This window comes from Sus scrofa, chromosome 3, assembly GCF_000003025.6.
Source record: "Sus scrofa isolate TJ Tabasco breed Duroc chromosome 3, Sscrofa11.1, whole genome shotgun sequence".
Lineage (NCBI taxonomy): Eukaryota > Metazoa > Chordata > Mammalia > Artiodactyla > Suidae > Sus > Sus scrofa.
The window spans coordinates 38061556-38082957 of record NC_010445.4 but is presented as its reverse complement, the minus strand read 5'-3'; the positions used below and the strand labels follow the sequence as shown (position 1 = coordinate 38082957).

General features: G+C 54.3%; 1 protein-coding gene across 3 annotated transcripts in view; it reads right to left on the bottom strand.

The window, feature by feature from the left end:
- The window catches only part of SRL (sarcalumenin), a 38558-nt gene extending 28979 nt beyond the window's left edge, over positions 1-9579 (bottom strand). The window contains exon 1 of one of the 3 annotated variants that reach the window (XM_021086705.1): positions 9323-9579. In XM_021086705.1, coding sequence (XP_020942364.1) covers positions 9323-9383 — 61 coding nt within the window. In that variant the 5' untranslated portion in view covers positions 9384-9579. Of the gene's footprint in view, positions 1-8940 lie in introns of all 3 variants that reach the window. The other 2 variants (XM_021086702.1, XM_021086706.1) reach the window with 2 other exon arrangements.

Below are 21402 nucleotides of genomic sequence, written 5' to 3'. Positions count from 1 at the left end.
TGGCAGATGTCAAGCTACAGGAATGCTATCCGCAGCGAGAGCCTATGATCAATGTCATGGTCCTTCTAACCTTAAAAAGTATCTGAGATCGAAAAACATTCTAAGCATCCGATAGCCGCTTTCTTATTTTAGTTGCATAACCACCCCCGGCTGTAAATAGGGCCAGTATTATTATCCTGTGTTATGGGCGAGCAAACAGGTGCAGAGATGGTAAGGGGCTTGGTGGGGAATCGTGACAACACCAGGGCTTGTTCTGTCCTCGAGTCCTGGACTGTGAGCTGCGCCCTGCCCCGGGCTGGCTGCTCGGCTCCCTATGTGGGCAGCCTCAGGGCAGGGGGGTCTGGGTGGAGAGGCCGCCAGCCTGACAACTTGGGAAGGAAACCGAGGCAGGAAAAGATAGGAGAAAGGGGTGGATTTGCCACCAGACTGCTATTCCTGTCCTGACTGGGACCCAGACTCCTTCTGCTGGGAGCCTGAGGCCAGGATGGGCTCCCCCAGGCCATGGCGAGGGCTGTGACCACTCTCCAACTTTCCCAGCCTCCTTCCCAGGTCCCAGGGAGCATTTCTGGTGTCTTCACCTCCTGGGATTCGCTAGAGAACTAGACCTCCCACGACCTGGCCCTTGGAATAGAGGGAAGGAGGAAATTCTGGGGAAACCAAGGAACCAGCAGTGACTGGAAGCCCCTCCTGTGAGTGCAGGGATTCAGGGCAGGCAGCAGATGCCCAGCAGAAACCTAGCGATCAAGGCAACGGCTTGTCCAGTCCTTACCTATTGCCATCTAGGGAAAATTCTATGGGAGGCAGCAGGGCTGGCCGAGTTCCTAAGAGAACGGCCGCTTGGAGAAAAACCAGAGGCTGCAGTGTGGGCAGTGACCTGGTGGGGGAGGGTGGGGGGAGGGGGCTCCCAAGCTCAGGGCTCTCTCCTGGCCTGGTTCTGGGCTGAGCTCCCAGTGCAACCACTTCCTATGGGCCCAGAACTCCAGGCCACACTTTGCCTGCACCTGTTGGAGCTCAGAATGCAGTCCCTGCTCTAGAAGGATCCAAAAATATCTGAGAGGGAGGAGAAGGGGAGGGGCTGGCTGGCAGTGGGGCAGGCTAGAGTATGCGGAGGGCTATGGGGAAGCCAGGGGAGCCGTCTGGCTGGGCATTTGAGGCCCTTCCCAGTGGGTTCCAACCTGTCAGGGTGGTCTCATCTCCCCCAAATGGGAGCCCCACATTCTAGCCAGGGCCGGTCTCATCCCGTGCCTGCCAGCACCACGCTCCGAGCTTCCCCACTCCTGGCCTTGATCACCGCCTTCAGGTGCTCATCCATCTATGCGCGCGCACATCGTCTCGTTCGTTGCACATCATTAGATCCCTGGAAGAGCCCAGCGCTGGGCTGAGTGCTGGTGACAGGGCAGTGAGCAAATTAAATGAACGCACAGCCCTGTCCTCTTGGAGCTGACAGTCCAGGGATCGTCGCCTTCTTCCCAGTGCAGCTGAAACCTGGCCCCTCCATGAGACCAACCTTCCAGCCCTCCTCTGAACGCCAACCAGAGCTGCCCTGGGTGTTAGTTACATTTTTTTTTTTCAGTGTGTGTCATCTCCCCAAATAGAAGCCAGGTCCTGGGGGCAGGGGCATAGCCCGGTCCTGCCTGCACCACGTGCCAGCCCAGATCTCCCAATGGGCACACCCTGGCCTCTCGGGGCTGGAGGGCTGGGCCTTTCAGAGAGGGACCCACATCAGCCTCATTTTTTTTTTTTTTTTTTTTTTTTGTCTTTTTGTCTTTCCTATGGCCGCATCTGCAGTACACGGAGATTCCCAGGCTAGGGGCCCAATCAGAGCTGTAGCCGCCAGCCTACGCCAGAACCACAGCAACGTGGAATCCGAGCCGTGTCTGCAACCCACACCACAGCTCACAGCAACGCCAGATCCTCAACCCACTGAGCAACCTGCAACCTCATGGTTCCTAGTCGGATTCGTTAACCACTGAGCTATGACGGGAACTCCAGCCTCATTTTCTTATTTTATTTTAGTCTGTTTTAGGGCTGCACCCAAGCCACATGCTAAGGGTTGAATGAGAGCTGCAGCGGCCAGCCTACACCACGGCCACAGCAATGCCAGATTCAAACCACGTCTGTGACCACAACACAGCTCACAACAATTCTTACCCCACTGAGTGAGGCCAGAGATCGAACCCACGTCCTCATGGATACTGGTCGGATTTGTTACGGGTGAGCCTTGCCGGGAACTCCAGGCCTCATCCTTCCTGCCCCCCTCATGGCGACCAGGCTGTGTGGTGAACAGGCCCTGCCCTCCTCTCCCCAGCTCCCACAGCGACTGAATCCACCTTGCGCCCTCATATCTCTGGCTGATCATATCCTACCTGTCGCCCAGAATCATGAGTCCACCCTGGTTCCTGACCCGGGGGGCTCCCCAGGGGCAGCCGCGTCACATGTTTCTGTGTTGAGCCCTCCTCCTTCCAGGGCTGGCTGCAGGGCTGCACTCATGCTGTGCTCTTTAGGACAGAGAACTAGAGATCAAGCACTCTCAAGGCTGTGCGGGACAAGGACCCCGGGGGGAATGTCCACCCAAGGCTCGGAGGAGAAAAGCCTCGTCCCATCACTTAGCCCCCGTGCAATGCACCTGGATGGCCTGCCCCAGCTGGGCCAGTGTCACACCTGAAATCCTTCTGGGTCCCAGAATTTGGAGCTGGACAGAGCCACGGTGACTGTGCCTTCCTGTGGTCCCAGTGACATGATCCCAAGAAAGACAGGCTCCTGGGATGGTGCCAGGTAGGAGCCACCCGCCAGGCCTGCGGTCTTCAGAATCAGGCCTCTAGGCAGCCTCCCCTCCACACCAGCTAGGGGAGAGCTGGCGGGCAGGAGAGGGGGCCGCTGCAAGCCATGTGGGGTGTGAGCTGCTGACGTACCAGCTGGGGCATTTTAAGAGGCAAGGACAAATTCTGCGGCCCAAGCCCCCGACCTGAAGCTGGGCAGCTCAAGAAAGGTTGATCTGAGGTTCTCTGAGAGGGAGAACAGGAAATGACGAGTCCCCGGGGCAGAGGGCTGCCTGGGCCCTTGACTCTGTGCAACTCCTCCTTTAGGGCTGGGGAAGGATGAGGCTGAAACCAAATGGGACAGGATGTCCCTGAGCCCAGAGAAAGACACAGAACAGGTGACACAGACCAGGAAACGCCCATCTCCAGATACTCAGCTAAATGTCACCCATCCCATTTGCAGAATTCTGCCACCCCCTGCCGAGGACACCAAGGCTGGGGCTGAGCAGAGGGGCTGGGGCCTCTTGGGCACTGAGCAAGTTCTACAGCCATGGCCACCATGGCTCCAGTCCATTGCCTCCCTCCCTCCTTCGGGGCCAGGCAGAGAAAGTCCTACATACAGCTCAGCCCTCGGTGTGAGAATCTATGGGCCAGCTATTGCCTCAATGCTGAGACTAGAGACTTTGGTTGAGGCCTTGCCCACCAAAGCAATGAGAAATTCCACATGAGAGATGCATTTCTTGAGCTAAAATCTTGACTCCTTTAAAACAAAAAGTGCTTTGGGAAATTGATAGTCTAAGTATGGAGCCATTGGCCCTCGTTGGAATGAATTTCAGGACATGTCTCTTGGGGGGGTGAGGGGGGCATAGCAGGGCCAGTGTTGGGGCAAGAAAGGGACCCAAGAAGGAGAAAAGGAAGCCAACAGGACAGATGCGGGTGTCTGAGCCTGCAAGGCCCCTGCCAGGGCAGGTAGGCAGGTGAGCCGTCTTGGAGGGGCCTGGCCTCCCAGAGCAGATCGTGAGAGCACACCAGCCCCTCAGCCCAAAATAAGTCCGCAGGGCGAGGAGCGAGGCCTCGTAGCTGCCGGGAAAACACCCTAGAGGAAACCTGAGCCTGGGCCGACTCCAGGCTGTGTGCCCCGCCAGCTTCCACTGTGGTAACCGATACCCCGCCCGGAGCCCGAACACCGAGCGCTTCCAGGGCAGGCCCGGCGCTCATCTGCTGAATGAACGCCTTGCTGGGGGTCGCATTCGGCCCCCTTCACTGCAGCATCTGGCTGGAGGGGCTGGTTCACCAACAGGGAGAGACCAGCGTTCACTGTGATGAAAAAGCCAATCCACTGGCCATCTCCTGGCCCATCTCGGCCTGGACTGGAGACCAGCCTCTGGTCTGGGCCGAGCCATCGGACCACATCTCAGGACAGCCCGCCTCCCGCTCCTTCTTGGACAGACAACCTGGTTCCTCCCCCTCCGTGGCCCTCACCCCAGTCTGTAGCAACCCCCCAGGAACCCCCTCCCGAGTTGGGCTCCCGGGCAGGCACCGGGCTGCTGAGAGGGCCTCGAATGTGCGGTGTCCCTCTGAGGTCTCCGCAATGCCATGGCACGTGTCCCCTCAGTCCCACTTGGTCACCCCTCCCCGTGGCGTGTGCCAGTCTTTCCTGCTCCACCGCATCCTCCGCATCGGCCCAGGACTCGGAATCTTCTCTCTCCCTCCCCAAACCGCCTGCTTCCTGTCCCGCATCCCTTGCAGACTTAACGTGACAAGTCTCACTGTGTGGAGGTACCGCCTCCGAGTCCTCGCTGAACACCTGAGCCGGGTGTGACTGTCCATGGCCTCCTGGTGTCCCAGCCCATGCCTCACCGTCCTCGGCTTCTCGTGGGACGGAATCCTCTCTGGAAGGCACCCTTCCCGTCGGCTGCCAGGTGACGCCTCCTCCTGGACCTCTTCCTGAAACCCATCCTCCTCCTCCTGCTCCTCCTGCTCCCATCCCCAGGAACCGGACCTTGAAGCTCACCTTTTCCTCCCCCTGCAACAGCTTCCTTGGCCACCTGGCAGCCTCGGCCTCATCTTTACACAAACAGATCTCACTTTTGCATCCCCAGACCTGGCTTTCCTCCTAAGCCAACTACCTCCATCCGGGTGCCCCCCAAATTCATAATGACCCCATGTGAACTTTTTTTTTTTTTCTGCTGTTTACAGCCGCACCCATGACATATGGAGGTTCCCAGGCTAGGGGTCCAGTCAGAGCTGCAGCTGCCGGCCTACACCCCAGCCACAGCAACGCTGGGTCTTCCACCCACTGAGCAAGGCCAGGGATCAAACCCGCAACCTCATGGCTCCTAGTCGGACTGGTTTCCACTGTGCCACGACAGTAACTCCCCCCAGGTGAACTTCTAAAATCAGTTCTTTTATGATCCTGCTCTTTTTTTTTTTTCTTCTTCTGGCAAGATCAAGCCTGCCATGACCTACACGGTGTGGGCGAGGGCTCCTCCTGCCAGCAGAGCCCCCAGCACCACGGCTGCCCTCCTCTCCGGCGTGCTCTCCCTCGCCCAAGTTCATGCCCTGGCCTACTCCTCCCTACGAACAACTGCCAAATGGATTTTTCCAAAGCCCTCCACGCTGATCCCCCCCACACACACACACAGAGCAAAGCTCCCTCCTCAGCCCAACCCTCTGGGCACCTCACACTCTGCCCCAACCCGGCCTTCCAGATGCCCCGCAACCCCCACCTCCCTCGGCTCCAGTGTGCTCCCCGGGTCTCCCCACAGCTCCCAGCTTCCGACCGCGTGCGTGTGCTCAGCCGCTCCCCTCACAGGCAGTTCTCTTTCTGAATCCTTCTCTCAAGTAGTCCCTCGCCTGCAAAACATTTCCTGACCCCCTGAGTTAAACACAACGTCCTCACTCCCCTCTGGCGCACGCACTTGACCCGTCCCTCCCTCCGGACAGGTGTGCGTCTTGTGTGCATGTGTCCGGCCCAGGGTGGATGCTGTCCCAGGTCCCCCTGGACCGAAAGCGTGCAAAGAGAAAACACCTTTCTGAGTTCCCTCGGCACCGCACCTACAAAGCAGTAGGGACGCCGGAGATCGGGATGGATTGATGAATGACGGCAGCTGTCTGAGGGACCGCCCAGCAGGATTTAAACAGAAGGGGCTGCGGGTCTGGATTTAGGTGGATTTGGAGTGGGGTTTAGCACCCCGGCGTCCCGCAGGGGCCAGCAGCACCCATTCCCCTCCTCCAGCGTCCACCTTCCTTCCAGGTCCGGAGGCACGAGATACCATCCCCACGCCCTGGCCCCGGCCCCTCGACCAGGTCAGGGAGGAACAGCCCTCTTCCTCCCGGTCCCCGCGGTCCGGCTCCTACCCCGCCCACCACACCGAAGTGAGCACCAACGGGCCAGCTGGACGCCCCCGGCCTCGTCTGCACCTGCTCCTGGGGGTGGGATAAGGAGGACTGAATTCCAGCTCTAGCCCTGGCACTGCTGTTTGCGCCTCACTGTCACACCCAGGCAGGAGGCGAGGGCAGCATTTCCCAAACCGTGGTTCCACAGGCCACCGGGCTGCATCCATCGAGCAAATCCCGATCAGCACCTCACGCCCTCGAGGTGGTAGGGCAGCCTACATGCCCCCTACGGCTTGTCCACTGGCAGTGAGCCAGGAGTCACAGCTTGCAGGGGGCTGGGAAGGCTTCCGGGGTCTGCTCTCCCCAGGACCCTTGAGCTCATGACCTTCTCTGAGCCCGCCCCACAATGGCCACGGCAGGAGGAAATGCAGAAGCCACCTCCTGCTGGGTGTTTTGATTTTTTGGTTGGTTGATTGGTTGGGTTTGGGGTTTTTGGTTTTTTTTTTTTTTTTTTTTTTTTTTGCGTTTTAGGGCCGCACCTACAGCATAGGGATGTTCCCAGGCTAGGGGTTGAATCAGAGCTACAGCCTCTGGCCTACACCACGGCCACAGCAACCCAGGATCCGAGGCATGTCTGTGACCTACACCACAGCTCACGGCAACAGCAGATCCTTAACCCACTGAACAAGGCCAGGGATCGAACCTACAACCTCATGGTCACTAGTCCAATTCGTTTATACTGCACCATGACAGGAACTCCTGCCTTCTTGTGGAAATAACCACCTGGGGGGAGAGGGAGGAGGGGTCATTTAGAGGGTCCTGAGAGATTCTCCTCTCGCACGAAGGGGCAAATGGGCCCCAGGGTACACCAGCCTCTGGGCATTGGGATGGCAGGTGGGGCCAGAGCAGGCAAGTCTGCAGCCCAGGGCTAGAATGGAGGAAGCGGATGAACAGACTGAGAAGTCCTGTCATCCCCCCACTCCCCTCCCCACCCCCTCTCTGCCTTGAGCAGCAACAGGAAGCAAAGATGTCCTGGATTCAGCCTAACACACACCAGCAGCTTACGCTCAAAGGAAAGTTCCCTCAGCAGCCCCGTCCCAACCCACATGCTCTCTGAGACGAGATGTCCAAGGATCAGAGGTGTAAGTCCCGCCCTGAATCCCCAGGGAAGCGAGACGAGCCCCCCAGGCTGAGGGGCTGGCCTTCAGGGAGGCCAGCAGAGAGAGGGGAGGGGAGGACAGGAAGCCCCAGGTGGGCGAGTGACCTTGAACGTGGCTCTCTTTCCTCTGGGCTTTGGACCCCTCACCTGGACAAGGAGGAGACTGAGTAAACCAGGGCTGTTTTCCCCCGTCCTGTCCCCAGGCCAGGTCCCCGAGATGAAGCGAAGGACCCCAGTGGTTACAAAGGACTGGGGTGGATGGGGGGGCTGTGGAACGCATCACACCCCCACTCCCACCCCCGTCCAGAGGGCCGTGGCCCGGGAAGCAGGAAGCGGACTGGAGAGAGAAGGCTGTCTGCTGCTTGGGGGCGGGGATGGAAGTAGAAACGAGAAGCAGTGGGGTGGGAAGTCCAGGACCAAAGCTGCTGCCTGGAGACACAGTGGCATCACTGGTGGCACATTCTAGGGGAAAACCAACCAATAGGAAGGACTGTGATTATGGGGGTGGAGGCAAGTCGCAATTACGGCTGGAACCCTGGGAGGCGCAGGAGGAGGCTGTCTGCACTGGAGGGGCTATACGACCTACCCCCGACCCACCCCCAGGGAAGAAGCCACCTGCGTGAGCAGGGGCGAGAAGGGCAGGAGCCTTGCACACCAGTGGACAGCCCGTCCCCGGAAGCCAGGCCAGGGGCACACAGGGTCCAGGAGGGAAAGCGCCTGCAGAGAGAGGAGCTTTGCACCAAGCACCCGCCTGCCTCCTTTCCCAACAGCAAGATCCCCCAGGGAGGCCTGTAGAACCTTCCAGAAGTCCAGTTCCCTTGCTGGGAGGAAAGATAAAGGATGCCCCTAAAAGGCTAAAAGTTCCTGGAGCTGCCTGGAAGCCAAGGAGGTGGCAGCTGGGGCTGGGCGGAGCAGGGGAGGGGTGGCCAGGGGGAGAGGGTGGCAGTGGCCCCTGGGCTCAGGATCCAATTACGTGGCTGTTTCCATACTTAGCCACCTGACAGCCGCTTGGAATCCTCGCAGCCCCGGCTGCTGCAGCCCCACGGAGCCCAAATTAACTCAAGGGCAGACAAGGGCAGGGCCCAGCGGCACATGCGAGGCCGGAGCCCCCTGCCTGGGTATCTGACCCCTGAGGGCACGGCTTCTGCTCCTGCCAGACCTCCTGGCTGAGTCTGGGACCTCAAGAAACAGAACCTCAAAAGCCCCATGATCCCCCGTGCAAATGAAGCCTGCAGTCATGGAAAGGCAAAGTGGGGGTCCCAGGTTTCCGGGGATCCCCAGAGCACCCCTGAAGCACCCCTAAGGGGAACTCAGCCCCAGAAGTCTCAGAAACAGAGGTGGCAAAGCGCTCCGGTACCCCCTCCACACCTATAAATAACCCCCACGCTGTAACCAGAGCCACCTCCGCTGCACAAAGTGCTGAGACGTCAAGGAAAAGCCTCAGCCTGCAGACCCCGGCCCTTTCCAGCGAAGCCCCCAGCCTAGCACAGCTGCCCTGCAGGACTGGCACCCAGCCCTCCCCGGCAGGGAGTCCAAGTCGGGCTCCAGCCCGATCCCCAGCGCTTCTTTCCCACCTTGTCCCAAACTGACCCCCATGCTGTCCTAGTGCTCCTGAGCCATGGCCCCCTCCCCACTCATGCAAAGCCAGGCCCCAGCCCGCTCTCCACCAGGTGGGAGGGTCACCTCAACAGCCTCCAGGGGCCACTCCACCTCCGAGATCGGGGTCATCTGTCCAGCCAGGAGGCTCCGGTCTTGACTTTCAGGGTCCTCTTCCACAACATCCAGTAGCCAGCCCTTCTCCCCGACCCCTGGCTGCACCTCTTGGCTCACTGGCTTCAACCCGTCTGGCCTCCCCACGAGCCCCTGACGGCTCTCAGGCCCCTCTGCACCCAGGGCTTCCTGGGTGAGACCAGCTGGGAGCAAGGTCTGCTGTCTGCCCCAGGAGTCACGGAGGGTCACCCTCCAGCTCACGCCCAACCCCCTGCCCCCCGCCCCACGGTAAACGTAAAACCTCAGGGCACGCGGGGGTCGCCGTCTGGCCCGGCTGACGGGGTGAGAGTCGTACCTGCTTGTCCTGGGAGCAGGAGCGAGGCCATGAAGCAGCAGAGCAGGACCAGCGCCCTCATGGTGACTGCCAAGAGAGCCCAGCTGCTCCTCGCCTCTATTTATAGGGCGGGTGGCAGCGCGGGGGTGGGGGTGGTGTGGAGAAGGGTCACACAGTCACTAGGGCAACTGGGCGGACGTGGGATGGCGAAGCAGCGCAGACCCCGGCAGGCTCGCCCTGCCAGGGCGGCGCCAGCTGCCACCCCCGAAGGCAGGGCCCCCCCGGCAGGATTCTCTCCCCCAGCAGCCCCGGGGTCATGTGACAGGGGTCACAGGGCGCGGAGCAGCGGAGAAGAAGCGGGGCGTCCTTTGGCCCAGGTCTCAGAGTCAGGAACTGAATCTTCCCAGGATCTGCAGTAACTTGATCCGAAGACTGGGCCATCGGCAACCTTCACACGCCTCAGTTCTGTGAACCAAGGGCCCACCTGCCAGCCACCGGCACCGTGGTAGCCCCTCCCCAAGGGTCAGGAGGTCAGGAGGGTAGAGCCCGCCCCGCATGACCTCTGAGGTCAATGGCAAGGAGCATCACCTTCCCGGGCCTCGGAGAGGGGAAATGAGAGCGAGGAGGGACATGCGAGGAGGGACATGCGACGGGGCGAGTTAAGCCAGCGAGCGCAGGACGAGCTCCTTCCCGAGGTGCCTGTGCAAGGGGCTCTTTGATGCAATTTTTCTGGAGGGCACGTGACACCCCCGAAAGCCAGCTCTCCAGGCGGGGCGGCCGAGCGAGCTCTGGCTGATCTGGCTGGAGAGGGTGTCCCTGGAGGGTGGTAGTCGGCCTCGGAGGGCAGGGCGAAAGGCAGAGAGGCGTCTTCCGTGTGCTTTACCTTGAAAACAGTTTAATGACTCCAGCAAACAGCCCATTCAAAGTGTAAAACTCCATGAGCGGGTTAAGGATCCAGGGTCCTCACTGCTGCGGCTCAGGTCCCTGCTGTGGCGCAGGTTGGATCCCTGGCCTGGGACTTTCACAGAAGTGGCCAAAAAAAAAAAAAAAAAAAAAAGGTGGAGTTCCCGTCGTGGCGCAGTGGTTAACGAATCAGACTAGGAACAATGAGGTTTGTGGGTTCAGTCCCTGCCCTTGCTCAGTGGGTTAACAATCCGGCATTGCCGTGAGCTGTGGTGTAGGTTGCAGACATGGCTCAGATCCCACGTTGCTGTGGCTCTGGTGTAGGCTGGGGGCTACAGCTCCGATTCGACCCCTAGCCTGGGAACCTCCATATGCCGAGGGAGCAGCCCAAGAAATGGCAAAAAGACAAAAAAAAAAAAAAAAAAAAAAGTGACCGCCTCGATACATGTTGACGTGCAGATCTACACAACCACAATCAAGACAGATGCCTCACTCCCCAGCATTCCCCTCATCCCTTCCCACCTACACCTACACCTGCCGTGGCAACCAAACAGCTGCTGTCACTACACATTAGTCGGCATTTCCTAGATTTCGATAAAAATGGAATCATACCATGTGGGTTTTGTTTTTTTTTTATGTGGCTTCAAACCAGTTGTTCCCTGAACAACCTTAGGCTAGCTACTTAACCTCTCTCGAACGAAGAGCTCATCTCTCTAAACTCAAGTTGAAAACAGGACCTACGACATACAAGTGTTAGGAGGACGACATCAAACAAGCCAAGGAAAGCACGTGACACCGGACCTGGTACGTGAGCCAGGGCACACCAGCCACACTGGAGGTGAGCCTCACACGAGAGAGGACGTGGAGGTTAACTGTGTCACCTTGATGAGATCATGGTGCCCAGCCGTCTGCTCAAACATCAGTCTGGATGTTGCTCTGCGGGTAATTTTGGCCATATATGACAAACCCAGAGCGAACATCATTCTCCATGTGAAAAGCTGAAAGAATTCTCGCTGAGAATAGGAACGAGACCAGGATGTCCACTCTGCCACTACTCTTCAACATAGTTTTGGAAGTCCTAGCCACAGCAATCAGAGAAGGTAAAGAAATAAAAGGAATCCAAACCGGAAAGGAAGAATTAAAACTCTCACTATTTGAAGATGACATGATACTATACCTCAAGAATCCTAAAGACTCTACCAGAAAACTCTTATAGCTCATCAATGAATTTGGCAAAGTCGCAGGATACAAAATTAATACACTGAAATCAACTGCATTTCTATACACTAACAATGGAAGATCAGAAAGAGAAATTAGGGAAGCAATGCCATTTACCTTTGCAGCAAAAAAAAAAAAAAAAAAAAAAATACTCAGGAGAGTTGCTGTGGCACAGTGGTTAACAAATCTGACTAGGAACCATGAGGTTGCGGGTTCAATCCCTGGCCTTGCTCAGTGGGTTAAGGATCTGGCATTGCCATGAGCTGTGGTGTAGGTCACCAGACATGGCTCGGATCCCACGTTGCTGTGGCTCTGGCGTAGGCTGGCAGCTACAGCTCCGATTGGACCCCTAGCCTGGGAACCTCCATATGCCGTGGGAAGTGGCCCTAGAAAAGGCAAAAAGACAAAAAAAAAAAAAAAAAGGAAATACTCAGGAATAAACCTACCTAAAGAGACAAAAGACCTGTACTCCGAAAACTATAAGACACTGATGAAAGAAATCAAAGATGACACAAACAGATGGAAAGACATACCAAGCTCTTGAATTGGAAGAATCAATATTATCAAAATGACTATACTACCCAAGGCAATCTACAGATTCAATGCAATCCCTATCAAATTACCAAGGACATTTTTCACAGAACTTGAACAAAATATTTTAAAGTTTGTCTGGAAGCACAGAAGACCCAGAATAGCCAAAGACATCCTGAAAAAGAAAAATGGAGCTGGAGGAATCAGGGTCCCTGACTTCAAACTATACTACAAAGCAACAGTCATCAAAACCATATGTTACTGGCACAAAGAAATATAGATCAGTGGAATAGGACAGAAAGCCCAGAATTAAACCCACACACCTACAATCAACTAATCTATGATGAAGGAGGCAAGAATATGCAATGGAGAAAAGACAGCCTGTTCAATAAGTGGTGCTGGGAAAATTGGACAGCCACATGGAAAAGAATGAAATTAGAACACTCCCTAACACCATACACAAAAATAAACTCAAAATGGATTAAAGACCTAGATAGAAGACCAGATACTATAAAACCCTTATAGGAAAACACAGGCCAAACACTCTCTGACATAAACGACAGCAACATCTTCTCAGATCCATCTCCTAGAGTAACAACAATAAAAACAAAAATAAACGAATGGGACTTAACTAAACTTAAAACTTTCTGCACAGCAAAGGAAACCCTAAACAAAATGAAAAGAAAACCCCCGAGGAGAGAAAATCTTTGCAAATGAAGCGACTGACAAAGGATTAATCTCCAAAATTTATAAACACCTTCTGCAGCTCCATACCAAAACAACAAACAACCCCATCAAAAAATGGGCAGAAGGAGTTCCCGTCGTGGCGCAGTGGTTAACGAATCCGACTAGGAACCATGAGGTCGCGGGTTCGGTCCCTGCCCTTGCTCAGTGGGTTAACGATCCGGCGTTGCTGTGAGCTGTGGTGTAGGTTGCAGACTCGGCTCGGATCCCACGTTGCTGTGGCTCTGGCGTAGGCCGGTGGCTACAGCTCCAATTCAACCCCTAGTCTGGGAACCTCCATATGCCGCGGGAGCGGCCCAAGAAATAGCAACAACAACAACAACAAAAGACAAAAAGACAAAAAAAAAAAAAAAAAAGGGCAGATCTAAACAGACGTTTCTCCAAAGAAGACATACAGATTGCCAAGAAATACATGACAAGATGTTCAACATCACTCATGATTAGAGAAATGCAAATCAAAACCACTATGAGGGGAATTCCGTCATGGCTCAGTGGTTAACGAATCTGACTAGGAACCATGAGGTTGCGGGTTCAATCCCTGGCCTTGCTCAGTGGGTTAAGGATCTGGCATTGCTGTGAGCTGTGGTGTAGGTTGCAGACCTGGCTGAGACCCCATGTTGCTGTGGCTGTGGTGTAGGCCGGCAGCTGTAGCTCCAATTAGACCCCTAGCCTGGGAACCTCCATATGCCGCAGGAGCAGCTCCAGAAAAGGCAAAAAGACAAAAAAAAAAAAAAAAAAAAAACAGCATGGTGAGGTACCACCTTACACCGGCCAGAATGGCCATCATCAAAAAGTCTACAAACAATAAGTGCTGGAGAGGGTGTGGAGAAAAAAGAACCCTATTACACTGTTGGTGGGAATGTAAACTGGTGCAACCACTGTGGAAAGCAGTATGGAGATGCCTCAGAAAACTAAAAATAGAACTACCATTTGATCCAGCAATCTCACTCCTGGGCATCTATCCAGAGAAAACCATGACTCGCAAAGACACATGTACTCCAATGTTCACTGCAGCGCTATTTGCAACAGCCAAGACATGGAAACAACCTAAATGCCCATCGACAGAGGAGTGGATCAAGAAGAGGTGGTACATAAACACAATGGAATATTACTCAGCCATTAAAAGGAAAGAAACAACAGCATTTGCAGCAACATGGATGGACCTAGAAATTATCATGCTGAAGGAAGTCAGTCAGACAATGACACACCGACATCAAATGCTCTCACTGACACGTGGAATCTAAAAAAAGGACAGAATAAACTTCTTCACAGAATAGATACTGACTCACAGACTTCGAAAAACTTATGGTTTCCAAAGGAGACAGGTGGGGGCTGGGGGGACGCTCTGAGGGTTTGGGATGGACATGCTCTAAAATTTGGTCGTGATGATTGTTGCACAACCATAAACGTAACAAAATTCATTGAGTAATTTTTAAAAAATGATGGTAGTAACGGTCACACAACGTCCTGAGTATACTTAATGCTACTGAACAGTACGGTGAAAATGGTCATTCTACATTAAGTACATACGTTTATCACAACTTTCAAAAAATCGAAGAATAAAAAAAAAAAACACTCCGTATGGAAAATAAGAGAGATTAAAAAGGAAGGTGGACTCAGTTGAAGATAAACCCTCAGGTCCTACATTCCCACAGGCCTCACTGAGCCCTGGGAAATCTCCGCGCTGGTCTCACCCCCCATCCCCCAGGGCACTGCCATCCCCTCTCCTCCGCTCAGACTATTGCAAAAAGCTTATGACTCACCAAAGGCTCAGAGGCTAGCATTTTGAAGCAACAAAATAGTTTTATTTATTTATTTATTTTTGTCTTTTTGCCTTTTCTAGGGCTGCTCCCACGGCATATGGAGGTTCCCAGGCTAGGGGTCCAATCGGAGCTGTAGCCACCGGCCTACACTAGAGCCACAGCAACTCAGGATCCGAGCCACGTCTGTGATCTACACCACAGCTCACAGCAACACCGGATCCTTAAGCCACTGAGCAAGGGCAGGGATCGAACCTGCAACCTTATGGCTCCTAGTGGGAGTCGTTAACCACTGCACCACGACAGGAACTCCAAAATATTTTTAATTAAGGTGTGTACAAAAAAAGAAAAGAAAATACAAGGAAAAAAAAAAAGGGGGTGTTCCCGTTGTGCGCAGTGGTTAACGAATCCGTCTAGGAACCATGAGGTCACGGGTTCGATCCCTGGCCTTGCTCAGTGGGTTAACGATCCAGCGTTGCCGTGAGCTGTGGTGTAGGTTGCAGTCACGGCTCGATCCTGCGTTGCTGTGGCTCTGGCGTAGGCTGGCGGCTACAGCTCCGATTGGACCCCTAGCCTGGAAACCTCCATGTGCTACGGTAGTGGCCCAAGAAATGGCAAAAAGACAAAAAAAAAAAAGAAAAGAAAATATACCTTGGAGTTCCCTGGTGGCACAGTGGGTTAAGAATCCGATGCTGTCACTACTTGGGTCACTGCGGTGGCAAAGGTTCTAGCCCTAGTCCGGGAACTGCATGCCTCAGATGCAGCCAAAATAACCCCAAAGTATATACATTGCTTTTTAGGCATAACACTAACACACGTAATAGACTTCAGCAGAGCATAAGGGTCCTTGCCCTCCCACAGTCTGGGGCCTCTTTGGCAAATGACCTGCTAGATCAATCCCTATGTCAAACAGTTCCTCGAGGAGTTCCCGACGTGGCTCAGCGGAAACGAATCCGACGAGGAACCATGAGGTTGCAGGTTCAATCCCTGGCCTCGCGCAGTGGGTTAAGGATCCGGCATTGCCGTGAGCTGTGGTGTAGGTCACAGACACGGCTTGAATCTGGCATGGCTGTGGCATAGGCCAGTGACTACAGCTCCGATTCGACCCCCAGCCTGGGAACCTCCATGTGCCATGAGTGCAGCCCTAAAAAAGTTCCTTGAGGGGCTGGGAAGGCCAAAACCCTGACAACGCAGGCCCCTGCGTCTGGATCTGCTCTGTACTCGACACTAACACAGGGCAGCAAGCAGCCCTCCCAGAGAGGACCTTCCCTTTATCTCAGCCATTAGAAGCCGTCTTCCTTACAAGGACCTAAATCCCCACCCATGCAGGAATCCCTCCCACATTAGCTGACAGGGATCTGTTTGAACACCTCCAGTGACAGGGAACTCACTACCAGTGAACACTAACTGCTGTGTGAACGCCACATGAGGCCCAGAACCAGCCACATGATTCCGGATCTCCGCCCCACTGGCCACTCCATCTTCCCACAGGAAGCCAGGGACACACACCTCGAGGTTCCCCTGAGTATGGAGACTGCCTCGCCCCGTGATTGCAAACAAGCAGCCCCCCACTAACCCCCAGCGCCCATCCATCCCAGGCAATCCCTCGTTCTGGCAAGGGAACTGATTTTCATCAGTTCTCTTTCAGATTTTCAGAGCATCCTCTTTGTCTCCCCACAGGCCAGGAGGCCATGTGAGACAGAACTGAATCTGGAATGTGTGCGGCTCCCACAGCCTTCTCGAATCACTGCACCGCTGTTTCCTCTTTAACTTGATCCTGAGGCTGCCACGGAAACAGGCCGCACCCAGGGAAACCTGGACCTAGGCCCCCTAATTCAGGCAACTTAGCAGCTGTCACCCCAGCTCCTTTTCAACACCAGGGGTGTGGTGGGGGGAGAGACCGTTTGGGGAGCTCATTCCTTCCTACAGCTGCCAGATTCAGGGCCCTTCCTGCCCCACAGCCCCCAGTCCTACCCCCTCCTCTTGGGCACCACACGCTCGTGTCAATCAATGCAAGAACCTGCAACTCAGCAGGGCAAGAGGAGAGAAGGGACCGAGGCAGGGAATGGCACTAACCCCAGCCCCTGCTCAGGACTCGCAGGGCGAGGGAGGACAAGCAGAACTCCAGAGAGAGGGGGGGAGACAAACGTGCCAAGGACAGCAGCATCCAGCAAAGTACAGAGAAGCAGCTGGATAAAGAAGGGATGGAGGCGTGGGCTCGGGTGGGATGGGGAGAGCCAGAGACAGCAAACTCTGAGGAGAAGGACGGCATGGCCAGCCAGCTCCAAGAGGTGGCTGGAGGATTTGCATGTGCTTTACCTACTGGGCTGAGGCCAGTTCACCAACCGCCAAGGAGGCCAAGGTCACAGGAAGGTCCTCCTTTCCGCTAGACAGCCCTTCGAACGTGTCACAGAGCCAGGCGACTGCTCTGCTGCCAGGGACGCCCCCAAATCGGGGCACAAGCAGCACTGATTGCTCACGACCCACCCTGTGCCGGAAAAGCATAAAGATGGCTCCCAAATAGTCATCAAGCGCACGCAGAAAACAAGAACTGGAAGCCACAGGAGAAGCAAACCACACAAAGGCAGGCACACGAAATGGAGCCACGGGCCAGGCTGACACAAAAGCACACCACCGCACTACATTCCTAAGGCCTCACATGTGTGTAACTTGATCACGTGCCAATTCAGGGTCCTTAAAATAAGAACAAACCAACTGTTCGCGAGAAGTGAAATTGTGTCTGCTACTGAAACGCGACAGGAATTTCTTCTAAGGATCTTCGCAGAGACGACACAGTATGATGATCCCAGAGATCAGAGCGGACTTACGTTTCCCGGGAGGTTTAAGCCCTAAAATAGACCTTAAAACAGGGAGCAGGAGGCCACCGGGAACCAAGAACGCCTAGCCCCTCCCGGAAGAACCCACCCCCAAAGAGGGTCAGCGGCACGTGCTTAGAATGTCCCTCCATGGCCACTCTGCCACAGCACACAGTGGTGACAGAATCAATAGCCTGGCACCATCTATTTGGGGCACAGTATCTACTAAAATAACCCAAACGTCCATTGTTAGGTAACTGGCTAAACAAACTGTGGTATATTCATGTAATGCAATGTTCTTAGCTATAAAAATGAATTGATGGCTGATATACACAAAACCATACATGAATTTCTAAGAATTATATTAAGAGAAGCCACATGTGAAGTTCCCATCATGGCTCAGCGGTTCGAGAGCCTGACTAGCATCCCTGAGGACTCAGGTTCATAGCCTCGCTCAGTGGGTTAAGGATCGGCGTTGCCTGAGCTGTGGTGTAGGTCGCAGATGCGGATTTGGATCCTGAATTGCTGTGGCTGCTGCTCCGATGGGACACCTAGCCTGGGACCCTTCATGTGCCACGGGTGCGGCCCTAAAAGACAAAAAGACAAAAAAGAAGCCAGACAAAAAGATCATATATCCCGTATGATTTGAATGAACACCTAAAATAAGCAAAACTAATCTACAGTGATGGAAACTAAAACCATGGTGAGATTCCATCCTACACCTACCCGACTGGTTGGAAAAAAAAAAAAAAATTGAAAAATAAAATGACCTGACAATATCAAGTACTGGTGAGGATGCTTCTCAACTCCAGCTCTCAAACATCACTGTTGCGGAGCTCCCTGGTAGCTCACAGGTTAAGGATCCGGCATGGTCACTTCCAAGGCTCAAGTCACTGTGGCAGCATAGGTCCCATCCTTGGCTTGAGAACTTCCATATTCCCCGAGTGCGGCTAAAAAAGACCAAAAAAAAAAAAAAAATCACTGTGGCAAAACGGTACAGAGCAACTGTACACACACATACGCAGGTGAGCGCATGTGAAACTGGTAAATTTTGAATAAGCTGGCAGCGACAGCAACTACCTGGTTTCCACCTTCTTCATCTGTTGGCTGTTAGCCCTGGGGCAGGCTGGGTGAAGGGTGGGGCCTTCCTGTACATTTCTACAACTACTTCCAAAATTAGAAAAAAAAAGTTTTAAAAATAAATCACTTGAGGGCCTGGTGCATGCTGGCTGCTGGGTGTCTATTCAGTTTGTGACAATTCAAGGAGCTAAAGCCTTCAGCGATGAGCCCTTTTCTGAGCATATGTTTATCCAGGACTTCCATAAAAACTTGGTTTTCAGGATTTCCTGTGGTGGTTCAGCAGTAATGAACCCGACGAGGATCCAAGAGGATGCGGTTCGATTCCCTAGGCTTGCTCAGTGGGTTAAGGAGGCGGGGTTGCCTTGAGCTGTGGTGTGGGTCACAGACGCATCGTTGCTGTGGCTGAGGCGTAGGCTGGCAGCTGCAGCCCGGATTGGGCCCCTAGCCTGGGTAACCTGGTTAGCCTGGGAACTCCAATGTGCCGCCTGTGAGGCCCTAAAAAGATTTAAAAAAAAAAAAAAAAAAGTTTTTTTTAACTTCGCATTGACCGTCTCTCCTAGACACCCCCCCTCACCAAAAAAGAAAGCCCAAGCTTCCCAGTGTGACTTGGCAGCCCTCTGTGATCCGGGTTCCGACGTCTTCTCCAATGCCTCCTCCCAGGGCACTGTCCGCACTCTCCATCGTGCCCTTTCCGAACCCCAGGCCTGGCGCCCACGCGCCCACAAAGCCTTGATCCGCGCCACCCCACGCGGGGCTGCTGAGGCCGGACCCGCGGCCGTGCCCACCAAGGTGAGGTCAGAGCAAAAGGCACACAGAGCTCCCAGACTCGTCAGGAAGACAAGAACGCTATATTTCCTGCGCGTTTTCTTCATCACCTGTGCCGAAATGTCAACGTTCCAGACACTGTGGATTACCACTACAAGTGTTATTAAAATTAATGGCACTGCTCCCTTTTTGACCACCGCCTCCAGGCCATCGTAAGTCACGTGTGCTACGCGCCGGACTTCCGCCGGGTAGCGCGAGCGCCCCCACCCGGGACCGCAGAGCGCGTCCCAGGGCCCAGCAGACGCAAGAGAAAGTCGGCGGGCGCCTCTGTGCGGGCGACAAGCGGAAGCCGCACGATGGCGGCGTCTGCGTGCGGAGCGTGCGTGGGAACGCGCGGGGCGGGGCAGGGGCGAGGCCAAAGGAGCGTGTGCTGTCGGGTGCGCGCGAGATGGCCTGAGATACCAAGGAGCATGCGCACCGAGGGGTGGGGCGGGACAAGTCCGGGAAGGGGCGGGGCCGCGGCCGCGCCCCTGACTTCCGCCTCAGCCCACCGTCGAAGGGCGCGCCACCACAGGTCGGGGGGAGGGGGAGGGTATTCCCATGGCCCCGCCCCCGAGCCCCCGCCTCTGGCCTATAGGAACTGAGCAGTCCCGCGGACACCGGAAGGGGGCGGAGCCTCTGTCCTTGCCGGGCTAGACCTCCTGGTTCCACAGCGCCCTCTATTGACCCTCTTAGCTGCGTGGAACCTGTGGGATGCACCTTGAATCTGGCCAAGATGGGTCGCTCAAATCTCCCACTCAGATATTAGATAAGCGCTTCCTCTTAAACACATTTAATTTATGTAAATTTAGATACAACCCCAAAGAAAATTACAGTAATAAAGATAAGTGGGAGTTCCCGTCGTGGCGCAGTGGTTAACGAATCCGACTAGGAACCATGAGGTTGTGGGTTCGGTCCCTGCCCTTGCTCAGTGGGTTAACGATCCGGCGTTGCCGTGAGCTGTGGTGTAGGTTGCAGACGCGGCTCGGATCCTGCGTTGCTGTGCCTCTGGCGTAGGCCGGTGGCTACAGCTCCGATTCAACCCCTAGCCTGGGAACCTCCATATGCCGCGGAAGCGGCCCAAGAAATAGCAACAACACAACAACAACAACAAAAGACAAAAAGACAAAAGACAAAAAAAAAAAAAAAAAAAAGATAAGTGGAAGAAGCCAGATTCAGTTCCCTGGTGGCTCAGCAGAGGACCCAGCATTGTCACTGATGTGTTGTGGTCGGCTGCTGTGTCCAGGTTTGATTCACATGCCCCAGAGGCAGCCAAAAAAAAAAAGCCAGACTCAAAAAGCTAAATATGAAAAAAAATGCTAAATATGTAATGTCATATATTGTAAATGAATATACTTATATAACATTTTAGAAAAGGCAAAACCATAAGAACCATAGGGCCAAGGGCTGGGTGGACCACAAAGGAACATAGAACACGGGGACAAAGAAACTAATTTATATCTTGACTGTGGTGATGGTTACACAACTATATACATTTGTCAAAACTCTGACAAAAAAAAAAAAGGAGTTCCCGTCGTGGCTCAGTGGTTAACAAATCCGACTAGGAACCATGAGGTTGCAGGTTCGGTCCCCGCCCTTATTCAGTGGGTTAAGGATCCGGCATTGCCCTGAGCTGTGGTGTGAGTCGCAGACGCGGCTCGGATCCCCTGTTGCCATGGCTCTGGTGTAGGCTGGCGGCTACAGCTCCGATTTGACCCCTAGCCTGGGAACCTCCATATGCCTCGGGATCGGCCCTAGAAAAGGCAAAAAGGCAAAAAAAAAACCCAAAAACAAAAACCTCCCATAATCAAAAACTAAAAAGCATGAATTTTTGCCAAAGGTAAATTACACTGTCATTTCTTTATATACAAAAAAAAAAAAAAAAAGATTAGTGGTTGTCAGGGGCTCAGAGGAACAGGAACAGGGACAAACTGATTAATGGGTAAGGGGTTCATTTTGGAGTGATAAAAATGTTTTGGAACTAACTAGTTAGAAGTGATGATTGTACAACATAGCCATGTAGCAAATGCTACTGAAAACTTCCGGGGTTTGTAGGTTCCGGCCCATGTACCCGAGGACAAGCAGGTCAAGAGGGACACATTATAAAGCAGTATCTGGTCATGGAGGATTAAGATGCAATGCCCTTGGGTCATTACGAGTCCCAGCTTTCACAAGAGAAAACTGAGTCTCAAAGACCAAGTGGTTTGCCCCAGGTGGAACTGACTCCCAGGAGACCAACTGGAAG